This window comes from Rattus norvegicus, chromosome 20 (genome assembly GCF_036323735.1).
Source record: "Rattus norvegicus strain BN/NHsdMcwi chromosome 20, GRCr8, whole genome shotgun sequence".
In the NCBI taxonomy this organism is placed as follows: Eukaryota; Metazoa; Chordata; class Mammalia; order Rodentia; family Muridae; genus Rattus; species Rattus norvegicus.
In genome coordinates, this window is record NC_086038.1 from 8,509,302 (window position 1) to 8,537,190 (window position 27,889).

At 46.6% G+C, this 27,889-nt stretch overlaps 1 protein-coding gene across 7 annotated transcripts in view; it reads right to left on the bottom strand.

Annotated features, from left to right (window-relative positions):
* Nucleotides 1–27,889, bottom strand: part of Btbd9 (BTB domain containing 9) — a 357,625-nt gene that overhangs the window by 221,489 nt on the left and 108,247 nt on the right. Inside the window, exon 7 of one of the 7 annotated variants that reach the window (XM_039098534.2) lies at nucleotides 531–27,718. The exons of the other annotated variants lie outside the window; for them this stretch is intronic. Within the exon in view, the coding sequence (XP_038954462.1) occupies nucleotides 27,631–27,718 (88 nt within the window). The 3' untranslated portion in view covers nucleotides 531–27,630. Of the gene's footprint in view, nucleotides 1–530; nucleotides 27,719–27,889 lie in introns of those variants that run through there. 7 annotated transcript variants of the gene reach the window in all.

Below are 27,889 nucleotides of genomic sequence, written 5' to 3' on the forward strand. Positions count from 1 at the left end.
TGAGGCAAAAGCAGCAGACAGCCTATCATTTGCCAGGGACTCTCCGGAGTGTCTCCAGTCTTTGGAGGGCACCTGCTTATCTATGCATCCTGACGAGGGTACAAAAGGAAGAGCAGGGTGTTTTAAGGAGTTCAATCTGAAAAGACTTTCTATGGCTTGTGGCCTGTAGCTTTTGAGAGATTTCGCTAGAAGACCATTAACAGGCGATATTACCATTTGAATGGAACCATTTTAATTTGGACCGTACAAATGGTCAGTTTCCACCTCCACATTTATCACCTCTACTCCACAGCCCACTCTGTCTATATAACCAAGTCCCACAGCCAGCGTCATTCATAACAATCTATTCCCTCATCCTGATACTTGGGAGCCACACAGAATACTCTAACACGGAACTGCCCGTGTGTAAAAATTAACAATTACCTCAAATTTTTACAAATGGCGGGTAATATCCTATAGCCTGCACTCTTCTACCCAACACCAGAAATGTCCACAGAAAAGAACACAGAAAGAGAAGAGAGGGAAACATATTTGGCGAATAGTACATTTCAATCCTTATTAAAGACATAAATACATTTTGTTGCTAGTAATCTTTAGGGTCTCTGCAAACAGTAAGCTTTGCCATTATTAAGTGGGCTTTGTTCTCTTTCCTGTAAGAACAAGGAAAAATAACCAGAAGAGGAGAGGAAATGGAGTAGGCAGCCCAGGCATGAGAATCCATCTGAACCCCTCGTGGCCCACACAGTGGTGCAACAGCAGACGAGGCTTAAGGAACAGCAGCCATGATGCAGGCCCGAGGGAAGATGAAGATGGGGCGAGTCGTAGCTCCTGGATCTCAATGCACTGCCGAGTCTAGTGACCAAGGGTGGAGCAGGGCCTTCTGGTTTGACCCTGAACACAGACACCTACTTGGAGAACCTTGCGGTTCACATTCCACTCCTCTGGCCCAGCCCATGCAGGTTGGCTCTGGAACATTCTATCATTTTATCATGACCATGTGTGACGTTTCTAAATGACACCATCACCAAAGAAACATACAATAGATTGTGTGCAAACAGGACTAACTATGGCCATTCTGTGACCTCAGAGGGGTGGGGCTAGCAGCCTCCAGCCTCTGTCTCAGGCCAAGCAAGACACGAGTATCGACCAGTGAGTGCTGCTACAGAGCCCTGACCAGTCACCCTCAACTGAGAAGTCCTCTTCCTCCTCAGCCTGCTCTGCAGGAAGTGGGCATCCAAAAGAGCAATCTCCCATTCTCGGAAGGTTCTTCTTGTTCTCCTTCGCTTTCAGTCTTCACAGATGATGGCTTCTAGCACTGGAGAAGCATGTGGAGATGGGAGGGCAGAGGAGTAGCATCACTTCACCATTTTAGAGGCAAAACTGATAGCCTTGATTTCCTGTCTATAATGTCCTATTGCCTATTCAGACAGTGTCTAACGCACTGTGTAGCCCAGTAAGGCCCTGAACACTCCTACTTGATTCTTCCTGGTGCTGGGATTACACACCGTGTCCTCATGCCAGCCAGCTCAGTACCTGAACAAGCCGTGGGACCCATGAACAGGGCCACATATGGAAATACACCTTGTAACGCAAAGGCCCAGCTTGGGCAGTTTCATCGGCAACTTTAACTTGTTTCCGATATACAATCACCTTTTCGGCTGATCACAAGTAGCCAATAGCACTGCTACACAGAGATAAGGCCCGGAGGTTGCTTCACGGAAGGAATCAGGCCTGTGAGAGCCGGGAACAACCTGTCCTGTGAGACCACAGAGCAGCTCAGGCAGCCTTCTTACCTTCACTTCTAGTGAGAGACAGGAGGGAAGCCAGACAGACCCAGGCTCAGGCAACCAGTGACTCAACCCCTCAGGCTGACAAAAACAAGCCAACCTTTCCCATGTCGAACTCCCTACTCTCTAAACTCTCACCCCAGCACTGGACACCCAGAGGAAGAAACCAAAGCGTCATGTCTTGAAATTATGTTTTCTCATTACTAATAAGAAGATCCAACTTTTGTTATCTCTGGCCTATTTAATAAATAGTTTTGAAGCAATGGTTATTAAAGCAATAAGGATGTTTTTAGTTGGATATATTTGCAGTTTCAATCCTCTACAAAGCAGTTAGAAGTCAGGGGAGCACGGCAAACAACAGTGCTCCCTGAACGTTCCTCGAGACTCCACTTTGTCTTTGTGGAAAACGTATGCTACACAGATTTCTGCAAAGTGCCCTGAAAATTCCATAAATCCCATCCTGCAGGGATTTCATTTCTCTACAGTCTTTCCGCCGTACTTGTGTTCCCTACCCCCTAAATATATGCTGCAATCCCAACATTTCCATAGACAAAGCACCGCACACCAATAAAACAACGCTGTTTACATACACTGCAAATATATAACATATTTTTAGCATAGGTTATGAGCAATATTTTTAGATGGATGGAGCCTGCAGTGATATTAGTAACACACTTCCACTGTAAATTAGTGGCCTAAATAGAAATTTATGTACCATAAAACCCAGCATGAAACAATAAGTTAGAAATATTTAAATAACATTTTACAGAGTGTTAAGCAGCGAGTGGAACTGTGTTGGGTTGGCTGCTTACTGGAAGGAGATGAGGGCACTGTCAGAGAAAGGCACCGAGGTAAGTCTGCAGCTTCCACAGAACACTGGGGAACTGGGCATGAGCCTCAGACTGCACCTTACTAATGTGTCCAAGGCAGCACAGCACGCGAGAGAGACCAATCCACGGATCAAGTTTCTCACCACTACTACCATGAGGCCAAAAGCCTCCCACGAAAGCCAAGGCTTCCCCGCAGCCCTTCAGTCGTCTTCCTCAACCTGCCGGGCTGCCGTGTGAGCACGAGAGCTGGCGCTACCGGCTTTCTCAGATCACAGTCCTGCACCAGCATAATCGAGCCTGTTCTTACTTACACGTCAAAGAGAAGAGGAGCTGTTTATTATTTCTTGGGGAAAAAACCAAGTTTCCAATTCATCTATTTCTCCAAGTCTAAACGCCTAGACTTCAAGCCCTGCGTCCAAACCCAAACCTGCAAGCTCAATGCTAGGGCCTCGGGAGCCAGGGTGACATTTCTGGGAGTAAGCGTTAGCTGCAACAGGCATGGGAGAAACACTCCACCTTGCGTTTCTCCTCCAAATGTAACAAGGAGACATGGGACTTCAGTACTGCAGATGGCAGGAAGTCATGTCTTCATCATAAAGGAAATGGTGGCTTTATCCTTTCTGTTTGCTTGAGATTCAGAAGGATCAATTCAACGTTTCTTAATAGCTTGTTAAACTTTAAAACTTAAAAATTCTCAGATTCATTAATTATGACCCCAAATAAGATGAACAATAGAACTTTTGTTAATTTGCTAAGACAAGACTGGTACTGCTTTCTGGACTGGTTTCCAGTGGGTCACAAGTCCTGAGACTGCATTCTTCATTTCGCTCCGTCCCCAACTGTCTGCGACAGACTGTGTCAATGATGTCGTTGTCCATCAACAGTCACACATTCTCAGCCATCATCAGTGCCGATCTCTTCTCTTCTCCTGCCCTGAGCAAAATGGAAGCTCCAACACGAAGGCTGGCTGGCCTCAGGTATGTCCTGCTCACTCTCGTGACTCTTGAAACCAGCCTTGATCGTGTCATCCATCACAGGAGTCCTCATAGTTGAGTTCAGGGAGACACACAGTAAATACAAGCATGAAAAACCTTGCTAAGTGAAGCAAAGGTTATTAAGGCAGTAATGATGCTTCTTTGGAGCTGAGAACATTTACAGTTTCAGTCCTCTACAAAGCACTTACAAGTTGGGGGATTGTGCTGGCTTCTAAGGAAGGAAGTCCACTGAGGTGTACTGCAGACAGTGGGGCTGGTGTCAGGAAGGCTTCTCGAGTACAGAAGCTGAGCAGAGCTTGAGGGGTATGAATGAAGCCTCCAGGTGAGGTGACAACAAGAGAACCCATGTAGGAAAGGTCTCTGTGAAGTCCAGGACATACGAGCAGGGTCGCAGGGCAAAAGGCAATGGCTCTATGCAGGGGTAGGCTTTGATTTCATACTCCTAATTCCAGGGAAACTCAGATACAAGGTTGTGTTTACATTAAACAGTGAATGTCCTCACCACAGGCAGCAAGTGGCGCTGAGAACCTGGCTATGGTGGCACACTCCTGTAACATCAGTACTTGGAGCAGAATGAAGAGCGAAGGCAATCAGGTAGTCAGAGTGAAACTGTCTCAATCAATCAACCAGTCTACCCATCAATCAGGCCAGCAAGACAGCTCAACAGGTAAAAGCACTTGCCACCGGTCCTATAAAACCCGAATCCAATCACTGGAACCCACAAGGAAGACAGAACAAATTCCTGAAAGTTAACCTCTGATCCACATGCTTAACGTAGTTATATGAACACACACACGTGCATATATGAGCAAAGGACAGTAAGAGGGAGCGAGATGAACTATAAAACTATTACTGGTGGTGTTGAGATAGTTCTAGAAATACTTGGCAGAGACCTAAGTGGCAGGAGATGTCTGTGTTCCTAGGTTCCATGAATCAATAAAACCACAGGCCACTCAACTGCCTGCCCATCCCAGGAAAGACATGATCCACTCTCTCCCTTGAAGGCAATGACACTGACCTTCTGAGGGCCAAGCTCTTAGCTAGCACAATAAACAAGGAAAATCACATAATACATAATGCTTGCAACAAAGTCTTCAAGTGCTCCCTTAGGGGCTATATGAAAACAGAAATACAACTTTTAAATAAAAAAGGTAAAACTTGTAAGAATAGTCATCATAGCAATATTTACAAAAGTAGAAAAGAAAACATTTATGATACATGTGTCAACATAGAAGTCAAATTATGACAGCACACTATCTAATGAAATACAGCACAGTCCTCAAAATGTTTTCAAGAAAAATGGGAAAAAGAATTACACATTGCATACATGTATAATACAATTTGAAGTTCAATTTTAAAAAATATACAAACACATATATGACCAAAGCAAAACAGAAATATCGGAGTACTGATCTAGAAACCATGAGGTTATGGTGATTTTACTTTTTCAGCATGCATTTCTATTTTCTAAATTTCTATACTAATACCTTCGAAAGTCTTTTACATTTACTTTTATGCTCTGTGTGTGAGTCCTTTTGCGTCCACACAGGTCTATATGCCACATGCATCAGTGCCCATGAAGGCCAGAGAGTGCTGGGAACCAGACCTGGGTCCTCTAGAGGACCAGCCACGTTAATGCCTTTATGATTCCCCAGTTCTCACTTCATTTACAAACCAAACAAAAGCAAGTGTTCAGCTTTGCTCCCAGACTACTCAATCTTTCTTCCAGAGCCCTGGCTACTCCTCACAGAGCTGCCAGCCCAGCCCTCGGGTAAGCAGGCTGGAGCCGCCCTTCCCACAGCTCTCCTCAGCTCCAGCAAGCACTTCCCAGACAGAAGAGTCTTCTCCCAGCCTCATCCAACCTCTCTGTCAATTCAAGATCTGTGCATCTTTGTTCCTTAGACCTGCCCCACACAACTGTGGCATGTGGTGTTTGTCGATGTTCAGAAGGAGGAAGCCATTCCGCTCCATTCCACCATACAGTTCTCAGAGCAGCTCTTCTGGGATCCCATGGCTAATGCTGCCCTGTGGCCACAAGTTCCCATACCACCCTGGATGGTCATGGCAGAGAAGAGGCCTGGGACTCAACCCAGGCAGCTCTCTGGGAGTCCTTGGGCAGGCTATGGCACTGGCCACGCCAGGCCTGGACACGTCTGACTTCACTCAACAGTGTTCTCACCCACTGGATCAGAGCTGACTGTGAGAGACGTCTCCCCAACTCTTCAGAGAATGTCAACTGCCAAGCCGAGCTGGAAATGCCCATCGATTTCCTAGATGGCCATTTGGCAGACTGGAGGAAATATCTGGGTTTTCTACCATGTTTCTCCTCTGTCTGATCTAGCTGATGAACAAGGTCGAAATGGGCAGGGCGGCAGTGCCAGTCTTTACGCTCAACACTAGGCGTGTTAAACCTGCTTCCCAGCCAGCACAGTGTGAAGGCAGAACCGTCTCATTGCAAATCCCTCCAAGACAGGAAATTAAAAGCATAATTCAGGGTGCTTGGGAGAGCACCTCCTCCCTCCCAGCACCTCTGGAAGGCAGATGCAGGCCTGGGTGAAGCCAGGGTCTATGCCGAGTGCTTACAAATTGGTGGAGGGATGCTTGAACAACTCCAGGAAGACATATTAAAGTCACTGGCAAATAATTGTCCTGATAAAGCACTGGGATCCTGGGACGCGAGGCTGTGACTGAACTGACAGCTTTGCTTAAAAACACTGGCTCTAAAAGGCAACAATCAGAGAATCATTTGAATACTGCCCTGCTCTGGGTACCATCCCAATCCCTGCAGGCTCTGGCAGCCATAGTCTCCTGCTACATAAACTTCAGTCTTATCAAGACAAGGAGGGCAAGGAGTCTTTCAAATGAAAAGAATACAAATAACAAAGGATCTATTTTACTGTTGTGAACTCTGGCAATTTCCTCTTTGCATTAAAAAGATAATAAGTGTCAAAGCAGTTATTATAACACATGACAGCTTTGGAATAGAGACAACAGAGCCGGCTCACACACTCACGATGGACACATGGGAAAAGAGCAAACAGTTTTTCTAACAGATTTCTCTGCCTCAATGCCAATATGGCAAATAATCACATGAAAATGTTATTACTCCACCTAATGTTCCCATGGAGCTTCTAAACAGACAGCTTTGTTCACTGACTGACAAACGCACGGGAACAAGGACAGCAAGGACCCTAGGAGGGCCCTTGTGGCGGTGCCCGAGCTTAGGTGGGGTTGAACCTGAGAAACGCTGACTTCAGGTGATTAACGAGAGCTGAGGGCTGAGGCTGCAGACAACAGATATCCTTCCTAAAGTGGAAGGGATTCAACAATGCCATTAATTCCTTGGAGGCAGAGGCAGAGGCATGCGAGAGGGACACCACAGTCTGTCTCTAATCCATCAAAGAAGAGCAGAGGATGGGACACAGCATGGAGTGCAGAGGACCTAGAACCCCAGGCGTGAAGTCGAGGCCTGGACAGCACACGGGCTTTGCTCGTGTGCACCGCGGGAAGCTTGGGGGTTGACAGGGCACACTGAGCACAATGGGATAGGAGCTGGGTGTGACGACTCGGTCCATAAGGCTAGAGGGTCCCTACAAATGCTGGCTCGGGACAGTGCATAGGAAGCTTCGGACCAGCCATACAGCCACGCTACTTAGAGCTTGTTTTTAAAATTAATTAATTAAACATTAAAAACTGAAACTAAATTTATTAACTCAAAGGTTTGTAAGAATGTGCTATTAATATTCTATAATGAAAGTTACCGAATTTGGGAATCAATTTGTGGAAATGCCCATTTAACATGTTATATCATATGTGAACAGTAGAAAGTGAACTACAGTTAGAAGACGTGGCTGAGGGAGGAGCTCGGCTAACAGAGAACCTAACACGCATGAAGCCTGGGGTTTCAGGTGGAGGCAGGAGGACCAGGAACTCGGTATTTCAAGGGCATCCTCTGGTACACAGTAAACCTAAGGCCTGGCTGGGTTGAAGGAAACTCTCACCTGTATGGAGGTACAGCACTGGGATGGGGGAGTTGTCAGAGGCCTAGAAGGGTCTCCTCACCTAACTTCTGCCTGGTACCCACTTGGTGCTAAATGTAATTTCTGTGTAAGCAGACACACCGGCTCATTTTGTGAGAGCAAATCTGGTCTGTGAGCTCATGTTAGCAGTAAGCAGCTCTGTGCTTTACTTAATATTGAAGCAGCAGGTTTAGCAAACAAAGCTCTCCTGGTCTGAAGTGCTCCGAGCCTGGGCTTTCCGTTTATGGCCTCGCTCCTCAGATAAGATGCTCACTGACCACTGCCGACGGTCACAGCCCCCTGATCTTCCGACAGTATCTCGTCGGCTGATTGTATTTCCTGTCACCCCAACGCTATCACGATGTAATGCTATTGGGCAAGAGGAAGGAATCTGTGCTGACTGCAGTTAAGGACGTGGGGCTGCAAGCAGTCCTAACTGGGGATCGGCTTCCCCCCGAAGCCCTGCGAGACCTTCTTGGCTAGATGCCTTCTAGACCGCTGCCCTGGCACAGGGTGGAACACCAAAGAAACGCAACTGTGGGTCTTGGCTGCAGCCCCGAGGTTGGTGAATAACCTGAGGTGGCTTGTGTTCAGCTGTTTCCATGGAGATGAGGTCTGGCCCATCCTGGCCTTGGACTTCTGCTGCTCAGTCTTCCTCAGAGCTGTGACTACAGGTCACAACTATGACAGACCTGTGTCTTCAATTTACTCCATCACTTCTTTTAGACCATATAACCTCTCTGATTTCCCAGAACACCCATGGTGCACAGGGAGACGAGCATTTGACTCTCAGAGACGACATTAGCACAGGGTCGGTTTGGGCTACTCCTGCTATGGCAGGCACCTACTATAGTGAACGGACAAAGGGTTTGCTACCGATACCTGGTTGAACAATTATTTGGAGGCATGATTGCAAAGAGGACATGATATGTACAGGGTCTGGAGAGATGGCTCAGAGGTTAAGAGTGCTGTCTGCTCTTCCAGAGGTCCTGAGTTCAATTCCCAGCACCCACACGGTGGCTCACAACCATCTGTACTATTCTTTAGCTAGCGGTGTGCTGTGTTACAGGTTTGTGAACCTTGAGAGATGGAGCTTGAAGGGAGTGGAGCAGGCCTTGAGGCAGAGCCTGGACCCTTCCCCCTGCTTCTGGCTCAGGAAGGGGTGAGGCAGCGGCTGGGCCATGCTCCCACTCCACCAGTCCTTTCTCACCACCTTTCTCAGCATCGTCTCTAACATTCAGTCAGAGTAAGTCTCTCTGTCTTTAAGCTGCTCTTAATGGATATTTGATCAGAATCACAAGAAAGGTAGCCCGAGAACTGGTCCCACAGACTGACCACACTGCTTCCATGAGTCTGACCATACGTACGGTTCTTGAGCCTCTCAGACTGGTTTGTGGGAGAAACGTAGAGTCTGGAACCACAGGTTTCAGAAACCAGAGAAAGCTGCCAACAACGATTAGTCAGCCATTCTAGGGCATATGGAAGGCCAGACTGCTGCCAGAGTGAAGACAGGAAAGGTGGCTCCTGAGGCGCAAGGGAACAGGGGCTCTATTGGAACTGGGCTAGAAGCTATCCAGGGCATCCTGACCAGGACTATGCAGACTCTGTCTGTGTCCAGGGCAAGGCTGAACACAAGAGTAAAGGACTAACTGGGACACTGCTCAGTGCTCAGAGTATAGTAAGGATGAGCAGAAAGACAAGAATGTACAGTTTGGTGAGAAAAGGAACATGAATGAGTATGAATTTGCGGAAAGGGTGTGTGAGGAGAAAGCAGAGGTTTTGTTAAAGAGATCAGTGCCATTAAGGGGGAACCTAAAGCTTTCAACTGGGAAAATAGGAAATATGCCTGAGGACACCAACCTGCCCAGCAAAAGCCCTAGAAGTTATATTAAATTATATTGCACTTTCATTATAGAGAGAATACTTGAAAAGACAGAGCATTTGGGAGACCCTGCTAGGAGACAGCAAACTGGTTTTCCAAGTTTAACCCCAAAGACTGCTACGATGGCAGCTTTTTCTTGGCAGCAGAGGTTGGTGTCATCCACACAGAGCTGGTTGTACAGGCAGACCCAAGGGCTGCAGGTTATAGGAATTTACAGATTCCAAACAGACATTTCAGCAACTGGACTGTGCACGGCCTACTGAGTGAGCTACGCATAAAGCTATGAAGGCAGGACATAAGTTGTGCTGGGGACCCTCAGGATACTGGAGATGGCAGAAATATAGGGCATTGACATTCACTAACATGCAGACCTCAAACAACGTCAGTGCTGGAGAGAAGCCCCAACCAAAGCACACAGCAGAGCTGGACAAGCAGCCTCAAGCCTCCCGGATTTATATCACAGATAATGTGATACAAAGGCCCAGATGTCAGACATGGAACTGTAGGGTTTACTGGGCTGGAGTCTTGCTTTCCTCCCTGTTTGGATTAGGAATTTCTCTATCTCATTTCACTCTGGAAGAATGTATTTTATAGCTTGTGCTCAGTCAACAGAATGTCTTGAGATTTAGAAGAAATTTTGAACTTTGGACTTTTGAACAGTAAATATAAGGCTGGGAGGGGCTTTAGAAGTTGGGATGAATACATTTCATATTATGAGATGGTTGTGTGCCTATGGAGTTAATGGGCAGAGTCTTATGATTTAGAATGTCAATTTTCCCCTACAGACTCCTGTGTTCAAACACATAGTCTCCTGGCTGGTGGCTCTGTTTGGGGGAGGCTATGGAACTTTTAGGAGAAGATACCCAGTTAGAAGACATGGATTGCTGAAGGAAGGTTTCCAGGCTAGCCCCACCCAGTCCTCCCCTGTATACTTTCTAATCTATGCAGAGTTGAGCATGCAGATTCACACTCCTGCTGCCACAGCTGAGAGACAGGAAGAGACACTACCGTTCTTTTCCTTGCCATGGTCAGTATCCGGGAGCCAAATAAACTCTTCTGAAGTTGATTCTTAAAGGTCACAAAAATCACAAAATCAGAAAATGAGGGAAGTAACTAGTGAAGCTTAGTGTCACCATCATCTGACACATCTGTCGCTGGTCTGTAGGTGTTCCCGAGAGTGAAACAGCATCTCAGCATCATCTAACCACACCCATCCTGTCTCCCACCTTTCAGAGAATTTCATACCTGTCACTCATTCTTCTAGAACTACCCCTGTGCCTTCACGAGCTGGAGTGTTACTGTAGTCACTCCTCCCATGCTGTCCTGAGAGGCCATCCCTCCATCTCTTGAGAGCCATCTCAACACTGGAGGGTGGGGAACGAGGTGACTTCTTAGCCTCTGACTGGACTCTGGACTACTTCCCTTTCCTTTGAACTTGGTGTGAATCTATTTCATTGACTACAGCAAAGGCCTGAGAACTCTGCTGTCCTTGAATAGAGGACTGAAAAATCACTGGACGGAAAGTCAGAAGACTTTGGAAACTATCAGGCTGCTACTACCTAAGCACCAAGTTGCCACAGGACGCCCATCAGCCACAATTCCATCTAGCTGTTCTCATATAAGAAAACAGAGTCACAGCTCCGGGAGGAGCAGCTCGCTGTGTCCCCTTTGGTCTATCTGAACATGCCATTCTGTCTGAAGCAACACTGGAGAAACAGTGACAACCACCAATCATGTCAGCTGCAGATGAGGACAAAATACGAGTCTCGGGGGTTCTCAGAAGCCCCCAAACTTCTCTGTAAGCCATTCAGCTACCGAATGGAACTATACAGACACAGTCCAACCATAAACCTGGAGATTTCCCTGGGCTTTATCTGACTGGATCGTGGTCAGGCAAACAATGAATGGTGGGTGGAGGCCAAGGGGGCCTGACACACAGCACAGCAGTGACAAGAGCCGAGCCACACGACCCTCCAGCTCCCCAAGGACTTTCCAGTTACGAGGCCTTGGCTAGCAGAGCTCTGCCCCCGTGCTATTAAGTCTATCTGATAATCCATAAAGCGGGGCATACAAAGAAATGGAAGAAAGAACTACAAAATACTGTCTCGATGGTGGGAAGACATCACTTTGTTCATAAACAAAGTGCTATATTTCCTCCTTTCTAAGGGGAAATTCGATGTTTTCCAACATTTTAGAGATGTAGGCTAGCACACCTTTTCTGGAGTACATCTGCATGATAGAGCCACTCAGTCCGGCTAGACGATGTCGCCCAATTTTACTCCAGAACAAGCATTTTCATCGCAGAACCCAAACTCAGATAAGGAGCATGGAACCTTTTAACTAAATGTTCTCTTTTGGAGAGTGCTATAGAAGGAGGAGAATCAAGGTGACACAGCAGACTTCCTGCCTCACCAGCTGTTTGACTCTGGAGAAGCCGGCTGACTTGTCTTCCTGTCTCTAGGCAAAGGAGAAATGCTTTCTTCCATAGGGCACTTGTGTGGGGAGGGACAGTGGCATCTACTGCCTCTGTCCCTGATTAGTAAGGAGTGGTTTGTTTCTACCATTCCTGCAGCGTCATGTAGTAAGACCCTCCGATGCTCCCACAGCCCTCTGCTTAGGAGCTCTCTTAAAAGCTTGGAAGAAGCTGGCACAGTGCTGTCGAAGGTCAGGGATGCAGCTCATTGCTAGAGCACCTTGTCTAGCAGATGCAAGGTCTTAGTTTTTACCTGCAGCACAGGGTAAGTGGGTAGGTCCTGTCTTTGGGCACTGGCAACTCGTAGGCTCTATTCCAGTCTCTCACTTAAATTTTTGCATTAGGAGGCCCATCAAACTCTTTTCAAAAGGTAAGTAATAGGACTGAGGCCCCGGACTCTTTCCGGGCAAAACAGAACATAACAGAGGTAAAGCCTGCACAGAGCAAGTTACTAGGCCCATCAGACCCTCATTCTAAGAAGAAGTGTACCCCGAGACCCATCTGAACAGATACATGGCAGCTGCCTGTACAGTGACATTAGACACAATGACCACCCAAGGCCTGGCCCTTCCTCAAGAGGTCATTCAAAGCAGCCATGGCCCCAGCTGGGCTTGGCAGAGTATGAGGTAAAGGCATGAATGTGTGTTCTGGGGAAGTATGCTGACAACTGGCGCCTCAGTTATGAAGCCCTCACACAAATGCTCCCTAAACATGCGATACTGTATTTAGACACAAACACCTTTCCATCTGTAGAAACATCTCACAGGTAAAAATGAAGACAGAAGCAGCAGGCCCCTGAAATCCTAGAGACAGCAAGATCTGCCTCCAACCCGAGGGCACCACAATGATGTGAAGGGGAAGCAGAGAGAAGAAGGGCACACGAACGGAAAGAATCAAGTATACAGACAAGGGACACTTTCCCAAGACACACAAGCATCCAGTGCTCTTCAAGGAGACAATCACAGCATCGTGTAATTCAGATTAATTCCTTTCTGAATGAGCGCCGTGTGAGAGACAGGACTTGGCAAGACAGCTCAACACAATGCGTGAGGAAATATATTCCCAGCTGAGACCTGGTGAGATGTTAGGATGTCAGCTTAATGTGAGATAAAATGAGGCCACATGTCATGAAGTGTTTTGAGAAGTAAAAACCTAGGGAAATGAAGGCAGCGCTGTAATGAGTGTGGAGAAAATGAACTCTGGAGTGGGCAGCGCAGCTCCCAACCTCCTCCAGCTGCTACTCCACAGACCTCTGGGAAGGAGAGAGACGTGATGGAGAGGCCATGCCTACCTCCACCTGCCAATGGGGGTGAGGGTGAGGCATCTGCAGCACCTAGCAGCGGAGAGGGAAAGTGTAGTCCAGACACCCTGCTCCCTCCCTGTGCATTAAAGGCAAGCAGGTGAAAAGGGGCGAGAGGCTGCATAGCAACAGTGATGGCCGGAGGTCACAGGAAGAGGTTACGCAGACAGAAAGGCTGCTTCACCCCTCTCGTGATACTCCATGCAGGCTGGTTATAACTTACAGTCCATCACACAAACCTGGAGCACCCACAGAACATTAATTTCAGAACATCAGTACAAATTTCGCTCTGACACCCCACTTCTTTGCCAGGGGCGGCTTGCTACTGAAGAGTCATGTTTCATTGAGGGTGTGCTGTATTATACCAAAGAGGAAAGGTTTTGTTGTGGTTTTCCCCAATCTGAGTGCAGAGTCTTTGGGAAAACGCTGTACGATCTCAACTGGAACTTTCTGTAAACCTGTTCCCATTCACTCCGACAGCAGCCTGCTCAGGCCACCTCTCACTGATGTCAGCCTCGTGTGAACTCTGCTGCCTAAGTTAGGGTTCTATTGCTGTGAGCAGACACCGTGACCGAGGCAACTCTTATAAGGACAACGTTTAATTGGGGCTGGCTTACAGGTTCAGAGGTTCAGTCCACTATCATCACGGCAGGAACATGGCAGCATCCAGGCAGGCATGGTGCAGGAGGAGCTGAGAGTTCTACATCTTGAACAGAGGCAGCCAGGAAAGACTCTCTTCTGCAGGTAGCCAGGGGTTGGGGGTGGGGGAGCTCTCATCCACACTGGGCAGAGCTCGAGCACTAGGAGACTGCAAAACCCACCTCTGCAGTGATGAACTTCCTTATATATCATGCACTATGGGCCAATCTTCCTTATATACCATGCATTATAGGCCAAGCTTATTCAAAAACCACGCCTACTATTCTCAGGCCTTCATGAGCAAGCAGAGGACTCCTTACACTTCATACACACTTGGTCCACGTGCCCCTGCACACAGGATGTGCTCCCTCCACAGGGGACCTTCCTACTGAGAGGACTACAAAATCCCCGCCTCCTCCGTGTGGTTACAGCTCGACTCTATAGGTCAGTGACAATTTATTCAACTTACAAGAGATGACATTGTTTTTCCTAAGTAACACAGATACTTGAATTTATGCATGCTCTCAACTCCTTTCCTTTCCACTTGTACTGCGTGTCTGTGTAGCTACTCCATGAGGCCTCTGTACCAGTGCAGCTTGTGAACAGATCAGAACCTGAGACCTTCTCCTGGACAGGGGAGAGAAGCCGCAGTGTACAAATAGCTCAGTGAGGCAGAAACAGCCAGGCGAGGCCTATCACAGGCTATAAAAACCAAGAGCACAAGGCCCACGAGCATGAGAGATGCTCCCATTTCTGCCTCAATTCTGCCTATACAGATCCCCAGGGCTCACTCTGGCCTTGTCTCCGGCTACAGAACAAGTCTGTAACCTCATGACTGCCGAAAGATGATCCTCCTGAGCTCAAGACAGAGGTCGCTACCTCAGATCAAGGGACCATGATCCATTCCCTTGCATCATCAAATCCGTCCCCTGAGGCCATGATGCAACCTGCATACAAACCCACCCAAGCATCACCCTTGACCCTCATGGCCACTCCTCTGCTTCCCTTTCCAGTGATGCTCCTGTCTCTGCATTTAGTGCTTCCTGTCTCCTCACACTCCATTCCCTCCTCCCACAACACCGCAAACAGCTTTTAGTGCGGTCACCAACAGGCCCCACTTCACCAGCCACACGCTCGTTTATGCCCTACTGCACCCACAGCCTGCTATCTCCCCTCTACCCCAGGAAGCAAATCTTTCTCAGATGCCACTGAAAACCCTACCCTCTCCTTCCGTCCTGTCAGTGGCTCCCTCCTAGGCTCAGTTCTCTTTTCCTCCACAGCTGCCTTTGTCTCTAAGCCACTCTCATATCAGATCAACATCTGGTGTGAGACACTGATCTCTCAAAGAACCAAGCCCTCTGATCTCTGGCTCAGGTCTCGGCTTGTACCTACCATGATCTGCCACATCTTCAGAGGGAACTGTGTGTCACAGAGTCTGGAGATCCTGCTGCCCTCTTTTCCAGCCAGACATTTCCCCAGGCTACACTCTGCCATCTCACCAAGCCCTCTTTAAATGTGCACTGCCCAGTCCTTGCCCACTGACCAAAGGCCGGGAATGTTCCTTATGTATGGCGCTCACTACGGAGCCAACAGTAGGATAACAATTGACATCTTGGCCCAGCTGACTTCTTTAGAGAGGTCTTCCCTGCCTGCCCTACAAAACCCAGCCACCTGCTGGTTCAGGATCCCACCCCAGATTCCTCAAAACACTCCAAGTGTCCCTTGGAATTCCAAATGAGGGTCTCCCTGGGCCAAGCCTCATCTTCTGCAACATCTGCACCGACTCTATAAGACAGAGAGGGTTTCTGTTCTCCCTTCAGAGACAGAGGCTGAGGTTTCAAATGGCTAACAGATGAAGGCCACACTATTGCTAAGAGACCGAGTTAGGTCTGTTGTCAGTCCAAAAAGTCTACGTTCTTCTACTCTGTGCTAAGGAGCAAGTGCCAAAGTCCTAGACACCACCATGTTTCCTGAGGGTGAAGATGCTGAGTCGTCAATCCTAGGCTAGTGGGTGTGGCCGATCTAGGGAGTATACGGGAAACAACAAGGGGCACACACACCAACGCCAAACAGTCTAACGAGGCAGCCCGCCTTTGAGCTTTGGGATATACAGGCATTTGAGGGACCAGACAAGGCTACACACTTTCACATGTCCTTACCTAAGTCTGGATCTCTCCTCCCTCATGACAGTCTGAAGACTATCACGGAAGTGGGTAGATCTGAGTTCAAGGCCAGCCTGCTCTACATAGTGAGGTCCAGGACACCCCAGGCTACAGAGAACCCCCGTCTCAAAAAAAAGAAAAGAACTGCTTGTCACAGTGAATACAACTCATGTGTAGAGTAAGTAACTCTGAAGGGTTTCAACAAAATCCAAGGGAGACAAGACGCAGTCACTGTGACACATGAACAACATTTCCAGAATGAGATTTTAAAACCCACCAGCCCTCCCCACCTAGGACAAGTCAGATGCCAGCAGAGAACAGAAGCTAGAGAAAAAGAGATGGAGGTAGAACCACCCCGATCAGTTCCTCAGGACATCGTAAAGGGTTGCAGTGGCCTCAGGACAATTCTGCACACAGCCAGGCCGGGTCTACCCTGCTGTGTGGCCTTTGCCACAAGTAAGATAGACAGAGGACTGCTAGACAGATGGACGGAGGCTGCTAGACAAACAGACAAAGATAAGGGCTGCTAGACAGACAGACAGACAAGAGGGTAGACAGACAGACAGATAAGAGGCTGCTAGACAGTTTTTAAGAGGTCAGACAAACCCTCAGTGCTGCAAAGCCTGTGATCAGGGAGGAGAGCCAGCACCTCCCGACCAAGGACTGCAGTCTCTTCTGTAGCGTCTTATATTTCAAAAGTAGCCTGTATTCATTTCAGAAAATTTAGAAAATGTAAAATATTTAAAGACTAACCAGCCTGCACTTAATGATAAAATGCTCTAACACTGCTGTGTTTCCTTATGGCTTCGTACAAATATGTTGCTTGGAAAACTGTAACATTGAGCGTTTAAGTATTTTTTTCACCTAACACCTCAGCGTTTTTATGTCACTTAAATTTTCTAGCATTTTTAATGGCATATGGTTCTATGATATACTTGTATTGCATATTTCTATAACTAAGTAATCCTTTAAGGGCCAGCATACAGTAAGACAGTTTTGCCTTGCCCTGACAAACAATAATGTATTATTCAAAATGTTTTTTCTATTTGATGAGCACAGAATGGTTTCTCTGCTTCACAATGAGCTTGATTCTTTCTTGGCACAGCTATCTGCACGCTCTCCGCTTCTGTAGGGCCACGGAGTCTGCAAGGCCCCAGCGCAACAGAACTAATATTGCATCAGTCCTTACATAGAACTGCCCAGCATTTGCATACAAGTGGGGACATCTTCCCACACACTGCACGGCCTCTCGAGTTAACTTGTAACATCCAGGACAGCACAAACATTATGTGAGCAGTTGTGCTGTTTAGGGAATAATGACAAGAATGATGAAACACACATGTTCAATACACACTCAAATGTTTGTGATGTGTGTTTATGGATGAATAAAGTGCATGTGCCCTATGAGTTTCCTGCTTGCTCGCTCTCCCCTCCCCACCAGGGTAACCTCACCAACCTTGGGCTGGGTTGGCAGCCAGTGAGCATCAATCCTCCTGTCTCTGCCCCACAGCACTAGGATCATGGGTGTGTGCACAGACACGTCTAGATTACACAGGTCCCATGCTTACACTCACCACTGAGCCATCTCTCCAGATCACTGTCAAACATGCTATTTTCTGTGTCTGTTTGACTCCACAGTTGGAGAGCCTCACTGTGGGCCACAGGCCTGGCTCCAACCTTACAATTCTAGCCCCACTTCCAACATGCCCGCTTCCTTTTTATTATAAAACCCATAGAGCAAAGGTTTTCATTATTTTCTATTGTAAACGTTGTATTTCCCCACTCTGCCATAAGCCTTTTTTATTTGTTACTTTTAATTCTAAAAGTGTGACGTTTCTGTTGGGTCAAATATTCTGTAATCCCTCTGTTCTCTATCACTTGATCAGGAACAGCCACTGATGATGTGGAACCACAGAAGGGACAATCTACCAGAGCTGGTTGGTGAACTAGGAACCTGTCGAACTAAATCCCCAAGTCCCTGCAGACACCTGGAAAGAAGTACAAAGGAATGTTCTCAGACAGACAGACAGACAGACAGGCCTCCTTCCACGCTTGCTTACTGAACATTGTTAGGTCCCCAGTAACATCTACCTTGTCAACCAAATGACAGGTGTGGCCGCTATAGTCTCCAAGACATGCATTCTAAGGCTAAGACTTTGACATGTCAGCTATGATGGTGGACTCAGGACTAGGCATTCAGGATACTTAGTCTACCATCAACAAGGAGCAATGGAGGTGGGAGATGAACATCTAACAGGAGAGACTGTCTCTTGTCCTTTTGATATGTAAGTTACAGAATTCACTTCAAGTAAGCTGATGTGTTGATCTGCTATGACCCCTCTGTGGGTTAAACAACCTTTTCATAGGGGTTACATATCAGATTTCACATTATGATTCCTAACAGTAGCAAAATTACAGTTATGAAGTAGCAGTGAAATAATTTCAGGGTCAGGGGGTCCCACAGCATGAGGAAATGTATTAAAGGTCACAGCATTAGGAAGGTTGAGGACCACTGACTAGATCAGAAGCATCGAAGAACAATTGCTGGCAAAAAGTTCAAGACTAGTGTGAGCCCTTTTTCGAGGTAATTGTGTGGTGTCCTCTGAGTCACTCGGGAGACTACTGATGCTAGCTACAGACAGACATAAGAGACTGAGGGGTTGGGGATTTAGCTCAGTGGCAGAGCGCTTGCCTAGGAAGCGCAAGGCCCTGGGTTCGGTCCCCAGCTCCGAAAAAAAAGAACCAAAAAAAAAAAAAAAAGAGACTGAGAGACATACCCCGAAACAACAATGGGGAGACTGTGCAGGCTTGAGGTGAAACAAAAGCTGTTCTAGGTCCTTAAACTGAGAAACGACTCTCTGAGGGTAATTTCCAGTGTAAATTTGCCCTGTTGGGGGCAAAAGACAAACTCCACCATGGAAAAGACATGATCTCAAGGACAGGATACAAAGTTCCAGGACAGACAAAAGTGACGCCCTCTCTGTAGGAAGTTCCCATACACACAGTGAGGCTGCACCACACGTGCTCTGGAAGATGCCTCCACCTGGCAAGAAAGGCGATGTGTTGGCAAACGCTCTATAACACTGCGGCAACCGTGCCAGCTCTGACCTAACCTGGCTACACAGCACTGACACCACGTCAGCCAGCCAAAGCCCTTCCTGCCGTTACCAAGTAAGGAGCGTGTACACACACGCATTCAGCGAGCCATCATTTTTCCTCACAGAGTAAGTAACGACAGCTGTTCACGTCTTCGCCTCGTTGCTACCTTAGTACTTATCTATCTTCTCTACCTTAGTACTGATTAAAACATACAATGTCTTTAGGAAATACACTGTCCTGCTCTATGCTTTAATCTTAGCTGTCAAATCCTGGCAACAGTACATCTCGTAAGGAAATCAGCTAGTCTGTTTGTATACACACCTCGAAACATTAAAAAAAATCTCATTCTCAAGTGAGAAGAAGCCACAAAGTACAGAGAATAAAAGAAACCCAACCCATGCCATCCTCAGTCCTCCACCCGGCCCAGTCACTTGAGACACTCAAATCAACACTTCCTCACGCTGCCATGACGGGCAACATATCTCTTCCCTTCCCATTTGCTTTTTCAATCATGTTTGCTGTCTTTCATGGGGAGGGGGTGAGGGAGAGGGGGAAAAAAGAGAGAGAACTTTCCAAAACACAGGGAGGGCAAAACTACCATGGAAGCATGTCGGTCAGGAGCGAAGTTCCCACTGAAGTAAAATTCCTCCACTGTTTATTCTGCCATGATGACATGGAAAAAGAATAGCCAGATCTCATTAAGACGAAAACCTACACACAGAACAGCCCAAGGCAATGTGTAAGGCAGAGAGAGAGAGAGAGAGAGAGAGAGAGAGAGAGAGAGAGAGGGAGAGAGAGAGAGAGAGAGAGAAGCACAGGCCAGACTTCCCAGCAGAGACCTCTCAGTATTCACAAGGTGGGCGGGGGAGAGTTGAGGAGCAGGAGACTGGAGCTCTGCCCTCCGCTTCCTGCAGTAGGAAAGGGGCTGACACCGACACCCACCCAGACAGTGTGTGCAAGGATCAACTGCAGAGAGGAGCTCCAGGAGCCGAGGAGAGAAGACAAATAGTTTAAAGCCCACATCGCTCTTTAGAAGTCTCTTTCCAAAGTGCTCTGCAGCTTGTATCCGAGAATTAGCATGCTTTGGTTCAATTATCTATGATCTTGGACAATCATCCTATGTGGGGGGTTGTTTTGTGAGAGAGCTTGTGTGGGCACATGCACACACACACACACACACAGACACACATACAACACACACATAACCTCCTAATACTTAAAGTACGGCAAGGAAAATTACAATGTACCCCCAACATGAATTCATTTAAAAACCTGCTAACCCTCATTGTGCTGGAAGACTGCATTTTTCCTTACAAAATCACCTTCTCAAACTTTCCATTTAAACTATTATTCACAAAATATTGCAATGCATAAAAAATTACAATACGGTATAAAAATCTACGATAGAGAGTTAACGAATTGTTTATAGGATTTTAAAAAACCTAAACAATTTTAATGCAGAATTTTATCTAAAAATAAGGAGATTTTTGTGTATTTTAACCCTTAAAATTTCTAGAGTTTAGGAAAGTAAGAAAGCTGGTTTCGAGTTAACAACTGTTTTGAGAAAAGGTTTTTCACCAACACTTACAGTGAGGAAGTTTCCTTCCCCAGCACCTGCAAAGGCAGTGTTTACTGAGAATTACTTATGCTACAGAGGGCCGTAATGGGCAGTTTTGATGTGACATCACAGCGGTGCCAGCCAGCTGCCACAAACCTGTCGCCTGCTTTAGACTTGGACTCATCTCATTTCTGAGAGCAGACACAGCTTGGAGAACAGCGGGGCTTTGCTTTGCTGCTACTGAGAGTCAATGGTGGCAGTGGCTGGGCTCACAGGGGCCTCAGGCAGGATGCCGAGGTTCTGCCCGTGCCTGAGGAAAATGAGTTCTTACTCCTCTTGCAGGTGGCAGGCTAAGGGTTGTCAACGTGGAGAGCTCCTTCTCTCTTTTCAAGTACTGAGAGTAATCTTTCTTAGGAAGAACCATGCTAAGAAACGCCTTCACTGCAAGAACGAGTGTTAGCAGACAAGGATCTCCAGTTAACCTGGTGTAGCCCGTTGTTATACTGAATGCAAATTAGGAATAAAAACAGAGTGTGGAGGGGGAGGGGAGGGGGCAGGGCTGAGAGGACAGCACGGACTCGTGCCAGCCTGAGCCTGAAGGAAGCCTTTCCGCACCCAATCCGATCATGCAACGAAACTGGTTTAGTGGTTTTGGCTATAATTAGTCACATTAATTAATGCTAAAAAACAATGTTAACAGTATATTATTTTCATCTAGTTAAATAAAGGATTATACACATTTGCGTAAATTACACAGCATTAAACATTTAAATAACTTGAAATGAAGCCATTACTGTCATTCAAACAAGTTTCCACAGCTAAAGGCTGAATGTTAAGTATGAACTGATTCGGTATTACAAGAATATAAATCCTTTATCTTTTTGGTGAGAAAGAAAAATGAGATTTGAGGACTTCTCGCTTGGTTTGCAGTGACACAGCGCCCTCGAGTGGCCAAGTGTTCAAAATGCAAGTCTAAGAGGCCAATGTTCCAGTCTTTCCATATTGAACAAAGGGAGTAACAGGAGCTCTGGCATTTTTTTAACACGAGTGGTTATCTCATCATGCATTTTCAATGGCACAATATCTTCCCCCTGTTATTTTTCCCCCACCAAACTTAAACCTCTTTATTCCAATACCATTCGTTCCAAGACAAACTCTGGAGGACAGAGACAGAGACAGAAACAGAGACAGAGCCTCACATGGCTTCAATGCTTCAGGATAAGCGAGTGGATCCCTACAGTCCCAGGACAGAAGCTGGCCATCTGCACTAGAAGGTGATGACTAATTCCTAAATGTTCAAATTTAAACAAAATCATAGGAATCATGGGACGCTAGTCTGTTCTCCAACATGAGACGCATTGCAAGAGCAAGCTAGGATCATAAAGTATCTGGCACTCTTTTTTCTATGTGTGAACAGTTTTCTAGATCCAAATAGTTTTCCTGAGATGGCAGGAAGCAGCTCCCTCAGGCTGATACCCCGCCCCCCAAACATTGATCTCCCTAGTCTAAGGACCATACTTCCATTCACAACAGGAACCAAAATGAACCAGTTCGTTATAACATTCCTGGTTTTCTACTCAATAAAAAACCATAAGGCATGAAAACACTGCCTCAAATCATAAATCAAACAGTTACTGAGTAGAATGAGCTTAGTTACTTTCAAGAGAGTAATACAAATTAATGATTTTCCCCCTTTCACTTATGCAAAGAATATACAGCTTTGAACATGTTGGAAACCGTCACTCCTGTCACGGGAACCAAGCACACGGCGCTCCAGTGACTGCACCAGCTCAGGTCCACATGCAGCCCCCACTCCGAGACTAGCAGAGTGTCTTCATCTATGTACAGGTTAACAATGGGCTCCCATCTCATGGAGACGCTCTCACGATATAAGGGCTACATCTGGCCTCAAATATACAAAGAACATCTTCAAAGATGTCAGTCGTCTTCCCTGGCCCCTCTCACCACTGAAAATTGCAAAGACCCATTCTCACAGGGAGAAGGACTTGAGGTGGAGTTGGCGGACCGGGAAACACTCAGGAGAACCAAAGAACCTTCTTACATCGGTTTTCTGTACAAGTCCAGCCCTTTACTGTTACACACTGCAAGAACCAGAGCGGTGTGTCTGTCTGTCTGTATGTCTACATCACTCGGCATGTGCAGAAGGGCCGCTGGCATGGGTGTCAGAGTGAGGCTGGCACACGGGGCCTCACTGACCTTGCAGGTACATCTGGAAAGTAAGGACACCGGAGAGGAGGAACAGTAGCGCAGTCCCATGGGATGTGCTCAGGAATAAAAATGCCTCACTTAAGCCATCTCAATTATGTTCCCTGCTTCTTCCTAGTTAAAGGTTTAAAGCGGGACGGCAGAAGATGGTAGGGAGTCAAACCTTTGAGGTGGGGAGGCTGGGCATGAGTGTGATCTGAAAGGACATTTTCTGAATGATACAGTACACAGAGTGCACAGAAATGGAGCCTCTCCACCCTGTGTGACAATGACAACAAAGCAAGCAGCATGACGTGAAAGTGACCTACACCGGGCTCTGTCATGCTTGTGGCAGGCAAGCAACCTCACACCGACGGACCGACCTCCCGGGATGTAGGATGAAAGACAGCCTCCACAACTGCTGTTGCTTTGATCCTTTCTTTTTAATTAATATCTTAGATAACAGTAAGGTGATATAAGATTTCCAAGTTTACCAAAGAGTCTAAGTTTTAAAATACAGGAAGCATGTTTTTGCTTTGTAACTGAAAACAGGCTTGAGAGAAATGAGAGAGTACCAGGAGAAGGGACTCGTGGGACAACTTTTAAAATTTGGGCTTACGGCTAATTGTCATGTCAATTAATATGCAAATGAATAAGGCTTCCAGCTTCTGCCACTTGCCAAGTTCTCTGATGACTTAGTGGCAACAGCCATCATGTGTCTCCTTGCTGAGGCAGTGTCCTAAACAATGTCCTAACCGCTTAGAGTGAATGCCACAACCCCAGACAGGTGAGATGGCCCAGAAGGCACACTGACAGACAGAAGGCTGTGTCTGTCTGTCTTTGTGTCTCTCCAGAGACCCATTCAGAGGACCAAAGCTACCAACCACCCCCAGTCAACACTGGGAAGTGCTTTATCCAAAAGGCAAATGTGTGAAACAGAAGTAGAGCCATCTAGCGAGCGCTGACAGATGGGTCTAGACGCAGAAGGTAAGGGACAGACCGGGCTTTGGTGACTGAATATTCATAGAATCTATAAAAGTCCAGTTCTTTCAGAATGCAGTCTGTTAGGAATGAATATGCAACTGCACCAAATAAAAACACTCCAAATGTACACAAGGAGGGAGTTTTCTCACCTCCAAGCGCTGTCACACACCGCGGCTGGATAACGGATTATCTGAAATTCATATTGACTTGTGGTTTATACTCTCTAAAGCAGGGCTCAAGGAGTTTTCCCCTCCTTCAAATTGCATTCCCTCTTGAAACATTTCACTCATCACACAAGGAAATACGCACTCCGTGGATGTTTCTTTAACTTAGTTTATTTCTTTTTATTAATTATGTGTGCTGGGTGGGGGGTGTCCAGTCGCCCATGAAAGCCAGAACTGCAGGGGTTTTGAGCCATTTATAACCAAACACCATGGGCACTGCAAAACAAACTGGCGCCTCACAAAGACTGGCTGATAGCTTTAGCGGCCAGGCCACCTCCTCGGCCTTTCAGGAGATGCCTCGTGGCTGTGCTGTTGGCACTAGCTAACTTTTCCTGGATCCCACACAGGGGACACTGGCAACAGTGTAAAATTCCCTCATTTAGCATGTGGAAAGAGAAAACAAGAGAGGGGAGTTGAAAGGGGAAAGTAAGGAGAGCAATCTGCAGACAGTACTCAGGGAGAGAGGATGGTTGATGAGGATGGCCAACCCTTGGCACCTCATCAGAGCCACTCACGGCAGAGGACCCCGGACACAGACTACTGAGCAACTGGGGCCCAGCTCTTCTCTCAGTTCCTGGCAGCACTGAAGACATAATTCAAGACCTAATTAAGCAAGCTTAGCTAGAGTCAAATGCACACAGCCAGCAGTGCAGCAACGGCCAGCTCTGCAGAGGAGTGGAGCAAGGGCATGCATGAGGCATGTGAGAACAGATGGGCTTAAGGCGAAGGTGCCCTTAGTCTCTCTCAGCACTTCTGTTGCAACCTGTTGCCTCGAGAGGAACACTATCACGTCACTTTGCCATTAACAAGCATCTCTAGCAAGACCAAAAATCGGGTAATTCCTGACAAATGGCCTGGGCCAGAAGGCTGATCATCTATACTATTAGCTTCCTGTGGGAGTCTGGCTGCCTGCAGCACAAGTCTTTGGTACCCATAGCCAGACTGCAGCCATCTTGGTCTTCCCACAGTGAGTCTTCTCCACACTTGCACAAGGTTATCAAGGACAAGCCATAACGTCAGAACCAGTCTGTCATCCACACTCCATATTCATGGGCAGAGGAACACTATAAATACTTCCAAACAGCAGACTGTACCAAGGAGCTGTACGGAGCATAAATAAATTGCTTCATTATTTAGAAGCAAAGATACTTCTCAAAGTTGTATGGTTCTCCCTTGATCTGTTCCATAGTACTAACCAACAACAAAAATACAGAAGCAGCAGCAATTCGTAAGAACTGGACAGGACCGTCCATTTTAAATGCCTCGGCCAAGAAGAACCCTGCACCCTTCCACTCACAGCCCAAATGCAACAGTAACAGAAAGACGGTATCAGAGAGAGAGCTGATGTCAACTGCGGCCATGCACACATTCCAATTGGAAAAAATAGTTCTTCTCAAACCAGTAAGCCGACAGCAGCACTCCTCACAAGCTTCACTTTACATAGTAAGTACACATGTGTCACTTTGACCTTGGCCATGTCTGCTGTTGACACTGGGCCCATTCTAGGTTCCACGGTGATTTTTCTTGCAAAATTACACACAAAACGAATGGGATCCATGGGTATAAATTCCACAAAACAAAAATCTGTACACTGAATGAAGTTAAATTCTCACGTATTTTTAACCATACCAAATCATATAGCACTTTTAAAGACACACACAGTAACAAATGACGCAGCGTCTCCGGGGTCTTTGGTGACGGCCTCTGCCAAGCCTGCCTTCTGTCAGCACTCTCTAGTTTTACTAGGTGAACACTACTTGGGCAACAGACAACAGAGCAGAGGAAAACACTATTAACAAATTAAGTACTCTTGTCTCCCGCTCTTCAGAGGAGTGTGCCAAGCCCTGCCCATTCGTCCCTGCAGGTTCCCAGCCTCGGAAGCGCAGTGCCCAGGGACCGCCTGCTCTGCACTCAGCACACAAGTCACTCTGACTGTGATCATATGCATTTATCTTTATTTTTAAAATCCTCCCATTGTTGCCAATGGCACTCGAGCGTTATTATTACTAATCCAGCTATTCCTAATAATAGTGTTTAAGGAACTGTCATCTCGGGAACGGTACAGACAATAGCTAATTAATTGCCAAGCATTTAATGTAACAGAATTCTAATCTCCAACCTCTGGAGCAGGGTATTTATTTGTTATTATGGCAAAAACTTTTGTTGGAATTGCTTATTTATGCAATATATCTTCTCTATCACCTCAATTCTAATTTTTATATCTGCTTTGTAAGTAAAATAAACCATCACATGCACAAAGACACAGACAGTGCACTTCACACACAGTAATGAATCTCTCGCGACTGCCTTTATTCACACTACAATAGATTCTATATTACAATGCGGGAAAACAAAACAAAACGCCATAGATTATTTCCCTTGTTTGCGAGACATGCTCCCCGGGTTTTGATAGGAACGAGAACTTGAAGATGCAGCATGCTATGTCTTAGTGTGCAAGCAAACAGGATATTCTGTTGACATCTTGTTCCTGCTATCACACAACCAGGTAGGTTCCAAATCAGGTGTCAGGGAAGCCACGGAAGCTTCCTGTGGAAATGTCGCCCTCCTCTTCAGAGGCCTCATCCTTACTCTGCCAACAGCTGAGCTGAACACGGTGCTGACAATTTCTTAACTTGCAATAGTCATTTGAAATCAATATTTAAAAGGTATAAACAAGACCACTTTTGTCTGCAAATCTCCTCACACATATAACACCATCCTTTCAATATGACAATGCAAATGGTCTGAATCCACCAAAAAGAGAAAGGTGTCAGAGATGGGAGATAGAATCCCTTTCTCCTGCCTTTAATGAGGTCTCCAGAGCCAAAGGCAAACCAGTAACAAATGGTACCTTCCACATACTGGGGGTGGGGTGGGGGAAGGCTTGTCATCTGAAATTAATTGAACTTAGCCATGCCAAGAAAACACTGGTAATAAACCCTCCCCATCTAAATTAAGGGTTTATACCATGAAAAAAATTTATGGCAGTAATTTCATCTGGGTTTTTCAAGAAGTGCTTGCTGATTTTCTTGTACTCAGTAGAAAAATCCCCAAGGAGCCATGTAGACTGCAATAAGGCAGACTTCTAAAGAGACACCATTTAATTTCTCACTCCTCCTCCTGCACCAGTCCCACACTTCTGCTTTTCTCGGGCTCAGTATTAACTCCCTCAACACAATCCTCCTCCCGGATCCCCCAGCAGCATCTCCCGGCAGGCACTGGGACTGGACCAGCAAGTCCCATCCTCCAACACTAGAGTCCGAGGGTCAGGCAAGAGCCACAGGGGCCCTGGAGCTCACACATCCAAAACTCTGGGTTTCCGTTTGCTTGTCTTTGTTTTAGTTTCTTAAAGACAAAAGGCCGCCTTGATAAAAAGCAACAAAAAGTTGTAACCTCCAGTAAATCCATCACTTGGCTCCTTTATTGTTGGCATCAAGATCTGATGAGCAATTCCAGTTCCCAAGCTGTGGGTCCTACAAGCTTCCAGTAACAAAAACAGGCACTCGTAGGGTATCTGCAAGTCCCCCTTGGGCACCAAGCCTTCCTGCAGACCAATACACCCTGCACAAAACAGGTATAGAGTTTTCTTGTTATTGTCCAAAAGGACTGCTGTGATCAATAAATTTATTAAAAACCACAACTAACACAGCAATGGCTTTTTTGGGGCATTTTCTCGATTAATAAATGCTGTGAGTAAGCTAATTCACATTACTAAAAATGTTTTTGCTGTCA